Source organism: Typopeltis vanoorti, chromosome 9 (assembly GCF_054136105.1).
Source record: "Typopeltis vanoorti isolate ZY-2024b chromosome 9, IOZ_Tvanoo_1.0, whole genome shotgun sequence".
Taxonomy (NCBI): domain Eukaryota; kingdom Metazoa; phylum Arthropoda; class Arachnida; order Uropygi; family Thelyphonidae; genus Typopeltis; species Typopeltis vanoorti.
In genome coordinates, this window is record NC_143557.1 from 113,081,447 (window position 1) to 113,096,651 (window position 15,205).

The 15,205-nt window shown below is 36.6% G+C and overlaps 1 protein-coding gene across 5 annotated transcripts in view; it reads left to right on the plus strand.

Annotated features, from left to right (window-relative positions):
• LOC150103432 (L-fucose kinase-like) overlaps positions 1-15,205 on the plus strand; it is a 455,316-nt gene that overhangs the window by 89,249 nt on the left and 350,862 nt on the right. For all 5 annotated transcript variants that reach the window (XM_090397435.1, XM_090397431.1, XM_090397433.1 and 2 more), the window contains one exon: positions 1,830-1,899. In XM_090397435.1, coding sequence (XP_090253561.1) covers positions 1,830-1,899 — 70 coding nt within the window. The remainder of the gene's footprint in view (positions 1-1,829; positions 1,900-15,205) is intronic.

Consider the following 15,205-nt stretch of genomic DNA (forward strand, 5'->3'; position numbering starts at 1 on the left):
ACCAAGAGGGAAAAAAATACATTTATTAAACTCACTGACACTGGTTTTATACCCAGTGTCATCAGAGCACAATGAAACTGTGACAGGCACACAGCACTAAACCAAGTAATTGTAGAAACAATTTAAATTGTATCTGACACCTGATATCCTTCCATGGCACCCTGTACGGGTCAGATAACTGCAAAGTTAATTCAGAGAAGTCTGGGTATTAGGTCTTAAGATGATAGTCTCCCAGATCTTTGGTAAATTAATGCACCCATACTCATTGAGGTTGGGTGAGTGCTTCATAGCTGATGTTAATTCTAAGGATTACCTCTCGGACCTGTAATGACTTCTATGTGATAAAGATGTTTTTCTCCATCTGGTTTTATGCAAAGGTGCTAATCCCAACTTGCCATACAGATGATCTTGAGTGTAATTTTTATGTTCAAGGCATATGTTAACTGATCTACCAGTCTGTCCAAAGTAGACTAACTGGCAGGCACAATGAACTTTATACACTCCTGGATATTCAAGAGGATGTAGTTGATCTTTAGGAGAACATATAAATGTAGCTAGTTGAATGAGAGGTTTGAAAGTGGTATGGAGATTATATTTGCAGAGAACTTTGGCTATTTTTTCTGATGTACCCTTAACATATGAAATGGGAATGGTTTTGCTGTGATCCTGTGTGTTGGGTGTAGGAGGGATGGGGGATACATGTCATATTTTATATGGGCTGTAACTATTTGCTAAAAAGGTGTTGTGAAAGTCCCTAAGCTCAGTTTCAAGTGCTGTGTCATTTGAAAAATAGCCCTGACTTGGTGAGTAAGAGTTTTTGAGGATGCCATACTGTTGGGAAGGGTAGTGGTGTGATTGCTTATGTAAATACCTACCAGTATAAAGAAGGATAATGAGCCATTAGGAAATCGTGTCACTAGTATATCTAAAAAGGGAAGACTTGTTACTTTCTTTTTCTATGGTGAAATTTATTTTAGAATACTGGCTGTTAAGATATGCCAGAAATGTAGCTAATGTAGATGTAGATTTCTGTGGTTAAACAATTCTATAGGTAGTTTTCAGTATTGTGACCACATTGTAATATAAAGAGTTTATTAAAAATAAACAATTGAAAAACCCTACAATGCACAAAACTTGTCTGGTTTTTCAATTGTTTATTTTTAATAAACTCCTTATATTACAATGTAGTCTCAATACCAAAAACTACCTACATGTATCTAATATGTCTGGACCATGAAGCCAATCAGCAACACACATTTCAGCATGGTGCAGCCAAGCTGTTGGTTTTTGTGTGGCTGCCACACAGCCTCTCAATAACACAGCAGCACAGCTCTCAACATAGCCCGTTATCTTTGGAAAACTCCAGAAATTCATTCTTTGCCCCTGGATAATGTCTCTTCATTCCAATCTGTATTACCAAATTCCAAAAAATTCCACTACTGTCTCATCAATTCTAGGAACTTTGGAAATGGTAAAAAAAAAAGTCTTAAAGAAGTATATATAGCTTCATGATTATAAAAACGACTTGTCATGTTTTTCAATTGTTTATTTTTAATAAACTCTTTATATTACAATGTGGTCACAATACCAAATACTACCTACATGAAATATTAGCATCTCTTATCTGCAGTCTCCAAAAGTCTCAGCCTGCAACCCTTAGATATCTTATGAGGCCTTGTGCCACATCACTGAGCATCAGAGTGACCACACAGCATCTGTGAATGCCCAGTGAACATATGATATGATGATACTTATTTTTCTTAAAAAAAATTGATATGACAATGTATAAATGCAAATTAATTTTTCATTTATTTAATTATTTTTTATAGGTATGGACCAACTCTCCACCAGGTGTTTGGGTGTGTAGCACTGATATGCTTATGTTATCAGAATCAAGAGGTGAGGCCTTGTTAACATTTACTTCTGCTTTATATGTGTCTGGATATAAATATAATGTTAGCATATTTTATATTGATATCAGATATATGTTATCATTATCAAAAAATAATAAGCATAAAATATGATGATGACAAAAAAAAAAAGACTGTGAATAATAGTAATAATGTTGCATCATTTTAATATGAAATACAAGTGGAGTTTCATAGTGTGACCTTTTAATACCTTTCTAAGCTAATTCAAGCACAGTTACATATTTAGGCATAGAGTTACAAGCATTTTGGGAATTTTGCCAAATTGAATATGGATTTATGAGTTAATGTTTCTGAGGCTTGAAATTTCCATGCTTTTGTGTCTAGCAAATAACATGTGCAATTTTTTTATGACTATTATTTAATTACTAGTTTTTTTTACACCATTTTTGTGTACTTCTAATTTCTATTTGTAAAAAAAAAAAAAAGTATACACAAAACGATTTCTGAATTAATAACAACTGTTATTATTCAGATTAAACTTGAACTAGAAGTTGAAAATTGTAGCAAGATGTTAGATGCATGGCTCATTGTTGCAGTGTGCTACATAAGTTCTCTCATAATTCATACCTGCATCTTAATTCATTAATATGCAGGTCTTTTATATACACTGCTTATAACTGATTAAAGATGAGACTTTGGTTTTTATTACATTGAGCAGGTCATCGTACCATTTTGCTTGCTTCTTTAAATCTATGTACTTAACAGTGGCGGCTCGTACATAAGCACTGTGCTACAGCACACCCAAGGAAAAAATGAAAAAATTAAATTTTGTTTGTGTTTATAAATAATAACAATGCTTACAACATTATATAAATGCAATACAATATGTTCTTATGTTTTGACATTAATTGAATAGTTAATAATTGGAATTGTTCGATTAACGCTTTAGATTACGAAACAGATGCACTGCGATTAACGCAGCGTCAGAATTATCACATTCAGCCAACAGCTAGACTTGCAAATATTCATTTGTGCTTGTGATTGCACATTACATGTGATTCCGACACTGCTCGTTTGGGCAGTGTCTCTTACAGATAAATCGTATGCTTGCGCATGTTATTTCTGTGAGATACGAAACTTTTATTATTGGTGTTTGTTCATGGTGAGGGTGAAATATTTTTAATAAAGCAATTTTTTAATATGTAAATTTATTTATTAATAAATTGTTTACTGATTAGGAAAAAAAAGAATTTTTTTTTTTGCAGTCTCCAAAAGTCTCAGCCTGCAACCCTTAGATATCTTATGCTTTTTTTTTGTTTTTTGTTTTTTTTTTGTTAATTTTGTATATGCAGCACCCCCACTTAAAATTTTCACTGGCCGCCACTGGTACTTAACTGTTGAATTTTACATATGGCAGGTTAGGGAATTTCCTGTTTACTTGGTGTTTTTCTTTGGTTGTGCAAAAAGGCCAGTCCTGATTTATGAGGGTGGTCGGAAAAGTTCTCTGCCTAACAATGAAAAAACGAATTCATAATTTCTAAATTATTTTTGTTTTTCAACATAATCTCCCTTATGAACTAATACATTTATTCCAGCGATGTTCCAGTGCCATTATCCCATCCCTGTAGTGGTTCTCAGTAAGATCTCCAAAATACCCCTCTATAGCTGCAATCACCTCTTGATTCGAAGAAAAATACTGACCAGCGAGGAAGAGTTTTAGTTTTGGGAAGAGGTAGAAGTCAGAGGGAGCCAAATCTGGGGAGTAGGGTGGATGTTCCAACTATTCATAGTGCAGATCCCTTAATTTTTCCATTGCCAAAACACCTTTGTGGGCAGGTGCATTGTCCTGATTAAAGATGATTTTTTTCTTCTGAAAACCAGATCTTTTCTCATGAATTTTTTTGTCTAGTCTGGTTAAAAGATTGGAATAATATTCCCAAGTTATTGTTTTACCCTTTTCAAGATAATTAATAAACAAAATGCCTTTAGCATCCCAAAACACCAATGCCATGATCTTTCCTGCTGATTGGCGCTGAACAACCAGCTTCTGTCCACTGTTTTGACTGCTGTTTGGATTCTGGTTTGTAATGGTGAATCCAAGTCTCATCCATTGTAATAAATCGATTGACAAAATCAGTTTTATTCTTGTTAAAATGCTCCAAGCACTGTTCAGAGATTTTCATGTGAGTGTGTTTTTGATTTGCTGTGAGCAATCGCAGCATTCATCTTGTGCAAAGCTTTTCATTTGCAATTCTTCATGCAAAATATATCCTACATGTTCTTTTGAAATGCCTATAGTTTCAGCAATTTCATGCACTTTGATTTGCTGGTCATCCAGTATACCATATCGTGCACTTGATCAATGATTTCTGGTGTTATTACACTTTTTGGACATCCTTCACGTGGATCATCTTCGAGGCTGATACGACCACGTTTAAATTCGGCAACCCATTTCTTAATTGTCAAAAACGAAGGAGAAGAGTGCCCATGAACTTTTATGAACTTCGAACGAATTTCTTTTTACAAAGATTTTATAACCTCATGGTACTCAATTTTATCCATTTCAAGGGATACAGACAACACTTTTGCTTCAGACAGCTGTATAAAACAAACCACTTGATAGAATGACTTGCAATTTCCCAGAGATGCTTATGACAGATGTACCAACTTAGAAAAAAAATCTCTTTCTGATAGTGTTGCCATCTATGGTCGAGGCTGAGAACTTTTCAGACCACCCACATATGTGTCTGTTTTTTCTTCATGTTCTTTTTGTTGAATTTCTTCAGAGTGACCAGTCTGTCCAACATAGCAAATGCTACAAGTACAGAAGGTTTTGTCATTTAAGAGGCATGAGATTGTTTTTGGCGATCTCAATATGACAGATTATTTATTTATTGTAGTGGTTGAAAGGCAACTTTTAAGTTGTATTATTTGAAAACATATTGTTGTTTAATCTGTAATGTTTTTAATGTAAGGTAAAGAAACAGTACTTTTGTAGTTCTCTTGTTATATATGCTCTGGCCCATTTACGATGTTATTGTATTACACAAAACCAAGATTTTGGCTTAGATATGTCAATGACCAAAAAATCCAATTTACAAGAAGCAGAAAAGACAGATCCCTTCCCTTCCTAGATGTCCTCTTCTCCATAGGAAATCATGGCAATCATTCATCTGAAGTCTACAGGAAAAAAAATTACCAAGAGATATCACAAAAATGATGCTCCATCAAAACTCTTAAATACAGGGCCATTGCAATATCAAGTAATGATAAGGAAAAAAGAAATAACATATATTTAAAGACATTCTTCAAAAAAATGGATACAATATCAGAACTGTCAATAACCTCTTAAGTAGGCCATGGTAGACACAAAATATTAAAAAAAGCAGACTGTGAAAAGTGTCTAGCTAATAAATATGCATTGTGCTCTTAATGAACACAGTGAAAAAAAACTGTAAAAAATATACCAGAATTAAATTATGAATAATAAAGGTTGCCAAAGAAAATGTTATGCAAAGATTTTTAAAATAATGTTTTCTCTATTCTTTCCAGTATATATGTAGGTCACTTAAAGGTCGAAGCCAAGATAATAATGGTAACCCTCACAAATGTAGAAAGGAAGGAATAATTTTTGTACTTAACACTAAACCCCAAGATTTGTCTTGAATGACAAGCACTTTCAAATAGAGTGACGTGAGCATTCAGAATGGAAAATTGAACAATGAAAATTATATTTGTGCTATGATTCCATATAGGGTTTTAGTAGGGGGAAAAAAAGTAGAGAAATTTTTCAAATCATTAGAGAGGCAATAGTCATGACAAAAACAGCAGAATGGAAAAGGAATCACTGATATTTGGGAAATAATTGGAAAAAAAAGGGTGGGGGAACTAATGACAGATGGGGAGTGCTACTAAGAGCTCCCTAATGATACTGGATTCTATACAGAAAAGGGCAGTTAGACTCCTTAATGACTCCTCACTCACTAATACACTTCTCACTTTTATACAGGTGCTCAGTTCCTACTGCTTGTATCTTCCACAAATACTTCTACAGCTATTATTCATCACAATTACATCAGTAATACCCCACTCTATGTCATGCCCATCCAAACATGTGCAGCAAGTAATCAACACTTTCCCACAGTGTATCTCCAAATTTGCAGAACAAATTTCTCCTCCTCTTCATTCATCTCCTCTACTGCTGCCCTGGAACAGTCTGTAATCTTATGTTTTTTCCAAGGAATACAATCCACAGCTCTTCAAGTTAAATGTGAATAAATTCCCCTCTTGCCTCATTTATGGTACTAGTGTACTATAGGTTGACTAATCTCTCATGAATGGAGTCTCCATTACAAAAAATATATATATATATATATCTGCTGGATTTCTTTTCAGGATATGGAGTAGTCATGAACACCATATTCCAAAATAGAGATGAGCATAAATTTACATGCAAAGAGAATGTAGAAGGATGTATGTAAGGGAATTCATTGATTATGTTGTTATTACAGTAATATCATCAGGATAGTTCACAAAGAGTATACAGGAGATTTGAAATAGGAAGTGATTACCATTAAGTTTTGAGCAGTATAAGAAGGTTTTGCTGCATTCTATTCTTGGCAGCATGTATGCATCTTGGCAATTAAAAATCTGGTATATAAGACATGGGGGAGTAGTGCATATCTGCATAAAATGTAGACAATGGAAAGAGCTGGATAATAATCTCATTACTTTGGTTTACTAGTAGAGGTAGCAGTGCATCATAAATGGGTGAGTGCTGGCAAAGAGTACAAGTAGCATGATTGAGGTGAAGAAGGCAAGCATGATGTGGAGATGGATATAACATTAGGAAGTTTAGTAGATTAGAGGATGGTATTGATTGGATAGGTAAATGTTGAGCAAGTTAGAGAGAGAGATTCTGGGAGAAGTGAAAGGTATGAAAAATGGTTAAAATGAGTTCAGAAGCATGAAGGGAGAGATTAAGGGACTTGGAAGGCTAACTGATGTTGCACAAACAAGAGTAGGAATGAGAGAGAGAGAGAGTGTGGGAGAAACATGAAAGAGAGGAAATGAGAGCAAGTCAAAATAGTGCAGGAACAAGAGATGGGAAATCAGAGGAAGATAGTTGGTCAGAATACAAGGGGGAAAGAGTGTCAGAGGAAGGGAGAGGTGGGGGGAAGATGCAGGTGAACAAGTAATGTTTCTCTGATGAATGGAGATTGTGAGATGTGGTGGACAAAATAGAATGTTGGAGGAGTTTACTTAGAGGTACAATAGAGAGTGTGACTATGGTAATTGAGTGATGGTGCATATGAATGACTTGAGAGGTAGCAGGAATCAGGAGGTATATGAGGTTAATGTTGAGATTATGTAGCAGAAAAATGTGAGAGGGAAGATAGGGGCATACCCAGATATGATAATGCAGAGTTGAGAAGAGTAGCAATAATGAATGACATAATAACGAGAATTATGTCCAGAAAGTGTTTAATGATAGAAGAGAACTGTATGTGAGAGAAAGAGATGGGCTGCAATTGAACATGAAAGGATGTAGGCATCAGGAGAGATTGTTGTCTCTGGGCAACTGAGAGTATTAGGATAGGGAGTTGTCATGGATGATGGAGATGAATATGTTCTCTTGTTGGGAATACAGTTACTTGGGAGATGGGAGAATGCATGGTATATTTCAGAGCCAAATAGAATCTGGGTAGAATAACGATAAGTATAGGAATAGTGATAATGCACTGATGCTTCTCTGTACAAATGTCAAGAATATCAGGAATAAAGGGAATGAATTGTTAGCTTAAATAACCTCAGCCTTTTCAATGATTGTTGGATTCAATAAAAAAAAAAGTTGACAGAGAAGATTGTCCTGACAGGAATAGAAGCGGAAAGGTACAGTATATTTTAGCAGGATATAAAAAGTAAATGCAGTGGTTGAGTATTACTTATGATAAGTGATAAGTTGTATCCTCTCAGACTGGAGAATTTTGGAGGAAATGGTACTAATGGTTTTGAGAGCATATGGTGTGAGGTGGACAGGATAAGATTCAGGTTATACTATAAATTAAAGATGCCAATGAAATTATATTCTTTAATTTATAGTATAACCAAATGAAAAACTTTCAACATCTATCTCTAATCCAGAGTATTTTAGTTTTATTTATTTCATGTGCAAACTACAGAAAATGTAAGAGCATACATATAAATTATTAAATGCATACATTAAAAGAATAGGGATTAAAAGCACACATTAAAAGACAAAAATGCTACTTGCATGAAATATTAAACAAAAATATAAAATGTCAAATTTCACTCATCCAATGACTAATATACTTTAAAGCTGTTTCATTACACTGCATTAAATCTTCTCGGGTACATATATTATTAATGTCTATTAAGCAGCATTGCAGAAGATGATCCATGGTTTGTGTTTCACCACATGAGCAGCTGTCATTCTCTGAGCAGAATATGGCCAGAATATCCCCCATCTGGCCATATTCTGCTTTGATCTGCCCATTCTGGAGTGAAGTCTATTCAATGTCTTTCATCTTTGCCAGTCAAGATGTAAGCCGGGAGGAAGAGGTTCATTTAAGTTCAGAGCCTCTGGAGATTGTTCTTGCCACATTGTTGACCTTGTAGCTTTTATGGAATCAACCAACTGTTGCACTGAGTGAATAAAACTTTAGTAATAAGGTGTGGCACCTTTTGGCTACTTGTATATGGAAATATGACGTCTCCATTACTTCAACCTTGGTATCACTTCTGGGTCTGGCTCCCACTGAAACTGGCCTGGGTAGTGGCCCTTCCCATAATGCATAGCATTATAGGAAGTGTGGAAAGCATTCCATGGGAAAACACATGTCCATAAGGATATGTGTTTTGCATTATGGGATACTAAGGCAAGTCATTAGCTTCTATATATGAGTTGCCCAGTTGTGAAGTGACTTCACGTGCAAACTTTGACTTTATCCAAATGTAAGCAAGCAAAGTTTGCTTACACTTGGATAAAGGATGAAACCCAGAATATAATTTTTTGGCATGTTTAATTTATAGTATAACCAAGTTAAAAAAAAAAAAACTTTCAACTTGGACTATTATGTGCAGGTCTGGTGTCTGTTGTGATTCTGATACAGTGGAGAGTGTGTAGAGGAGAGTGTTAATAATGATATCAGGATTGTGGAATACTGATTATGAAGACAGATTGAGAATTTGTAGACTGCAGATACTAGCAAACAGGAGAAAGAGGGATGATAGGATTGAGACTTACAAACTTCTGAAAGGAGGATCATAGAGGATTTCAGTTGATGGAATTTTTTATTTTATGAGGGTGGGGAAAGAACAAGAGGGTATTCTTGGAAGCTGAGAATGAATGCTCCCAAGAAGGGGATGAGATCTAGATTTTTCTCTCGTAGAGTGGTGCGTGATTGGAGTGGATTGCCATTGGATGTTGTGTGTGTAAGCAGTGTGAATGAATTAAAAAAAAAAGGTATGACAGGTGGTACATGTAGAGTGTGGCCTTCCTCATTGAGTCCCTGACTCCCTGGAGGGGTCTCTCTTAATAATAATAATAATCTGGAATAATGTCTTTTTTTTTTTAATACGTCAATCTGACACTCAAAAAGGTGATAAACAGGATTTAGTCGATAAGTTTCTCGAGCAGTTGACACTTGTTGTTGAAGAATACAGGAGTGAGAGAGGCTATTCCAAAGAAGAGAATCAGATGGGATGAAAGAGATGTAAGAGAAATTGTCTTGGTAGTTTGGAAGCTGAACAGTAAATGGTTGTTGCCCAGTAACAGCTGTGTTTTTATAGTACTTGAAAGAGAGTAGAGGAATGACAGTGGCTAGTTAGGAAAAACATTAACCATGAACATGCCTGGTTGGCCGAGTGGTTAGCGTATCCACTCTCCAGCAAAAGATTGTGGGTTCAAATCCCACTGTGGGCATGGATGTTTGTGATTGTCTGTGAAAATACTAGTGGTGGTAGTGGTCGGCAGTAGATGGCCTTGGTGTAGATGATGAACGTAGTTGTAGTTGGTGAATTGTGGTGGAGACGGAGAGATGCGGAGTAGGTACCCTCCCTCGATGAGTCTTTGGACTCCCTGGAGGTGCTATGTAATAATAATAATAATAATAATAATAATCATAACATCCTTTAGAGGCGATATAAAGCAGAAACCATGTCTGTGTGTTATGTATGAGTGAATGGTTGGTGTGAATCTGTAAGAGGGGATCATCAGTTAATTGGATTGCCCTCTTCTAAACACTATACAATATTCTTGCTGAGATTTTAGGTGCACCATCCCAAATATGTGAGCATATTCCAAAGTTGGATGGATTTGGAATTTATACACCATTATAGGTGAGAGGTAGTCTTTTGAGTGGAAAAGTATATCCCTTTTTTGAGGCTGAGAATGGCAGAAGGTATGAGTCAGCCCAAAAAAGAGAAATCTAATCATATTTTGAGGTCTGAGTATTATCAGGAATAAGGGGAAGTGAAGTGAGATCTTTCTTGCAATCAAACATGACTGTATTTTTATAGCATTAAAGTTCACAAGGTTATCCTTGCTCCACTAACCAATAGCAAGATAATCAGAGTTTAAAGCATTTGTTATGGAAGATACCAAGCTTCTGATGATTGTAAACCACAAGGTTTGTCAAATGAAAAAGAAGAATGGAGCATACTATCATTTGCAAGACTTTAGATAGGATTTGGGTCATTGAGAGAATGTAGATTACATATATGGTTAAAAGTACATAGCCCTGGGGTACTCCAGCATTGGTAGGGAAAATAAGAGGAATCCAATCAACTGTTACATGTAATAAATGATCAGAGTGGGAGCTAGAGACCCAATTGCAGATGGCAGAAAGCATATACCATAAGGTGGCAGACCTTCTGAGTAAGCTTCTGTGCTAGAATTGATCAAATGTTCTAGAAAAACCTTTCCACAATTTGTGTTCACAGATGGATGGTGATGGTTAGAAGATTGGCTGTGTACTGAGAGTGGTGGAATCCATAATGGTGATCATATAGCTGGTGGTCCACCAGGTAATTAGTGGTGGTGAAATAAGGTGAAATAATTGACTTTTTGTTACCTTTTCTATGATTTTTAAGAGAACTGAAGCAGGAGCCATTGGATGATCACTGGCTTCTTATCATTTTTTTCCCAGGAAATGTGCTGAATATAGGCTTGTTTTCATGCTGTAGGTTCAATCCTGCATAAGTAGGAATTATTAATATATTTTCTGAGCAGCATCAGCATCGATAACCAAGACATCCCAGCCTTGAAGTCTGCCTTCACATAGGCAATTTAGGAAGAGAGCTTATTCAGAAATGCAAGCCTTATATAAGAAGAATCATGGGATGTGTGCAAAGACTATACAATGGGACATCTCCCTCCAAAGATCAGCACAAAGATTTTGTGGAGTTTTGGAGTACTGTCTTCTCCACTTCACTACCACAATTACCTGATCAAGACCAGCCTTGTGTGCTTGGGTCTGTCCCTGAAGCAGCTGTTTATTCTCCTGTATATCGCATGAAGAAATTGTATCAGCTTTATCTCCTAGTAATTCAGCTTCTGACCCCCCTGATGACTTTCCAGTGTCACATTAAAAGAAAATGCCCATTCAGATCCTTCAAAATCTTCTGAACATTTTCCTATTAACTAAAGTTATTCCATCTTATTTATGTAACTCAAGAACTATATTTATCCCAAAGATGGATACTGCTAGTAGTGCCGCAGGTTTCAGGCCTATTACAGTTTCTCCTGTTCTCCTTCGACTTTATCTTAAAGTGTTAGTCAAGAGACTGCAAAAGTATATTCAACATGGCATATGGCAGAGAGCCTTTGTCCCTTCGGATGGCTGTGCTGAGAATATCTGTATTCTTTCTGCTCTCCTTCCTGATTCCCACCGACGTCTTATGGCTTTCCTGTACCTCCAGGAAAGCCTTTGATAGCGTTTCTTTTCCTGCTTTAAGAGCACTATCTATTGCAGACTGTCCAGATTCTTTTCTTTCATGTGTTTTAGAATTATACTCTAATAATTCTCTAACTATTAATGTTGGGGCTTGTGCGACTTTTATTCCCACAGTGGAATGTTTGCCAAGGTTTGGCAGTTGCAGTTGAAGAAACTCATCAACTGCATCATTGATGAGTTTCTTCGTTCTCTACCTAACCATATTGGTTACTCTCTTGATGCTTCTTCTTTTAATACTATGGCCTTTGTGGGATCTTATTCTCATGTCCTCCACTAATGTAGGCCTGCAGGAACTCCTTGACCAAGCAATCATCTTCTTTCATGTTAGCAGTCTTACCATAAATGTAGAGAAGTCCTGCTCATTAGTACTTGTCCCTTTGGGGTGTGACAAGCAGCTAAAGGTCGAAAACGTTGAGTTTTTTCTGCACGATAGGCCATTGCATTGCCTTACTGTCCTGGAGGAATACCTTGGTATCTTCTTCACACCAAAAGGACAGTCTTCTATTCCCTTGTCTTTAGAAAATGCTTTGTTATCTTTAAGAACTTAAACTCCAGCAAAAGCTTTTCTCCTTTCAAATTATTTGCACCCTAGGTACTATCATAAGTTGATACTCAGGCATACCTATGTCTCAGTACTGTCCTGTATGGATAGGGCTATTCGCCCTGCCATTTGTTAATGGCTGGCTTCCTTTAGATACTTCTGTTGCCTATTTTCATGCCATGGTGAAGGATAGCAGACTTGGTTTCCCTTCCATCCATTGGCTTATACCACACCTCCGTTATAATAGAATTAAGAAATTAGAAATATCCACTTTTCAAATTTGCAGAGATGCATTTTATTGTCCTATTATCTAGTAAGATCTTTGCTGTATTGTAGGGTGGACCAAATATCAAGGTCAACTGATAGAGACTGCATCGACAGAGTATAAGAAATGGGCTACTTATCTATATAGCTCTGTTGATGGTGCATCACTTTATGGATCTAATCTAGTGCCTCCCCAGCATCAGTGGGTATGGGAAGGTACTAGACTCCTACCTGATTACATTTTATTGACTTAATCAGGGCTAGGATCAATGCCATGCCCACGAAGGCCTGCACAACCCATGGCTGCAGAAGTGACATAAGTCATAGGGCAGGTTGCTGCTACAATGAAACCCTTTCTCATATTACCCAATGTTGTTTTCAGACTCATGGTATTCGGGTGAAGCAGCATGATGCCGTGGTCTTCCTATTAAATAACCGATTGAAAAACAAAGGTTGGGAGACTGCAGTTGAACCCCACTATACGACTACAGCTGATATTAGAAAGGCAGTTTAATTGTTGCAAAGAAGGATGAAAATGTTTGGATTAAAGATGCACAGATAGTGGGTACTGGGTGCCCACTTGTTGTCAGTCATAGGAACAAGGTCTCATTATGGGCAGAATATAGATCTTGCTCAACAGATTGAAGAGGAGTTTGAGGCAGCTCCTCATTTCACCAGTGCTACCATCTCCCTTTATGGTGTATGGTGCAATGATAGTTACAAAGACTTGACTTCTACAGGCATTACTTTACAGAAAAAAAAATCTTGCTGATAGTGTTGCCATCTATGGTCGAGGCCAAGGACTTTTCAGACCACTCTCGTATATTGGTGGGATTATACTAGAAGAAACTGATGAGATTAGGGATCTTGGAGTGTTAGTAGATAGCAAGTTGAAGTTCAGGGACCCTGTAACAAAGATTGCAAATACAACTCAAAAGATAATTGCAATTCTGAAATGAACTTCAACATGTAAAGATAAGGATGTCATTTTGCCTTTTTGACCTCTTGGATTATTGTGCTCAGGTCTGGTCTCTTGGTTTCCGTTGTGATTCTGATACAGTGGTGAGAGAGAGAGTGCAAAGGAAATGGTTAAAATGATATCAGGATTGTGGAACATTTTTTTATCTTGTTTTTCCTTAAAACTAACTAACTGACCAAGGTAAATATAGTCCTCCATAATTTCACTATAATTATCTGTTAATTTTAGTTTGATTTGATTTGAATTTATCATCAGTTTGGTTTTAGTTATATTAATCTTTATACCTTTTATTCCTTCTTTCTCTTTGAGGTCATTTAGCATTCATGATTATGAAGACATATTGAGAATTTGTAGAGTGCAGACACCATCAAACAGGAGAAGGAGGGGTGATGTAATTGAGACGTACAAACTTCTGAAAGGGCCATACAGGATTCCAGTTGATGGAATTTTTCATTTTATGGAGGGTGGGGAAAGGACAAAAGGGCATCCTTGTAAGCTGAGAATGAATATCATTTAAGAAGGAAGTGAGGGCTAGATTTTTCTCTCATAGGGTGGTGCATGATTGGAATGGATTGCCATTGGATTTGATATGTGCAAGCAGTATGAATGGAGGGCCTCTTTGATTCATCGACTCCCTGGAGAGCCTCTCTTAATAATAATATAAGCTTTCCTCTTAACTTTCCAGTTCTGTCTGATTTTAGCTAATGTCCACCATCCCATGTCAAACCTTTGTAGAGCATCCCTTCATCTTGTTCTTTGGTAACTTTCCTTCTCTTGGTATCCACTCATTTATAAATTTTGTCCATCTTTTGTCTGGTAATCTACTAATAAGGCCAGCCCATATCTATTTACATGCTTTACAACACTTACAATATTTTCTACTCCAGTCATCTCTCTAATTCTTGCATTTCTCATTCTGTCCCTTTTTTGTTATGTAGAACATAACAAAAAAGGGATAGAATTATTGTCCATGTCTCACTCCCTTAGGTAAACACTGGAGTAATGCATATATTATGATAACTAATAATTAAGGAATTGACAGTGTACTCTAGAAATATAAATTAGATAAACTTTAATATATACTTTCCGATATTTTGGCAACGTCATGTTGCCATCTTCTTGGGAACTTAATACAAATACAAGTGCATGCAATGACTACACAGGTAAGCTTAAGACTTTACTATTAGATCGAGCTACATAATCGAGCTGCAAAATGAGAAACGAAGCGAGGAAGATACCGTTTTCCTAAAGTCCTGATGGTGCCCCCCTGCTGAGGTATATTGGTAGTTCTTGACCTTTGGGCTGAAGTTCTTCTGATAAATGTTTCCCAAATTTGGGGCAGTCTCATGCATCCAAATTTGTTGAGGTTTGGCATGTTCCTAAGGGCTGAGGCTGATTCCATGAATAGTCTTTCATATTTGAACTTGCTGCATGTATTACTGTGGCTTTCTTCCACCTTATTCTGTGGCGAGTATCCAGAGCGTGGTCTGCAAGCCCAGACATTGCTCTGGGAAATTGCTCTGCATTGCTCCTAGGAAATTACCGGCCGAGGAATTAATGATCCAGATTGAAC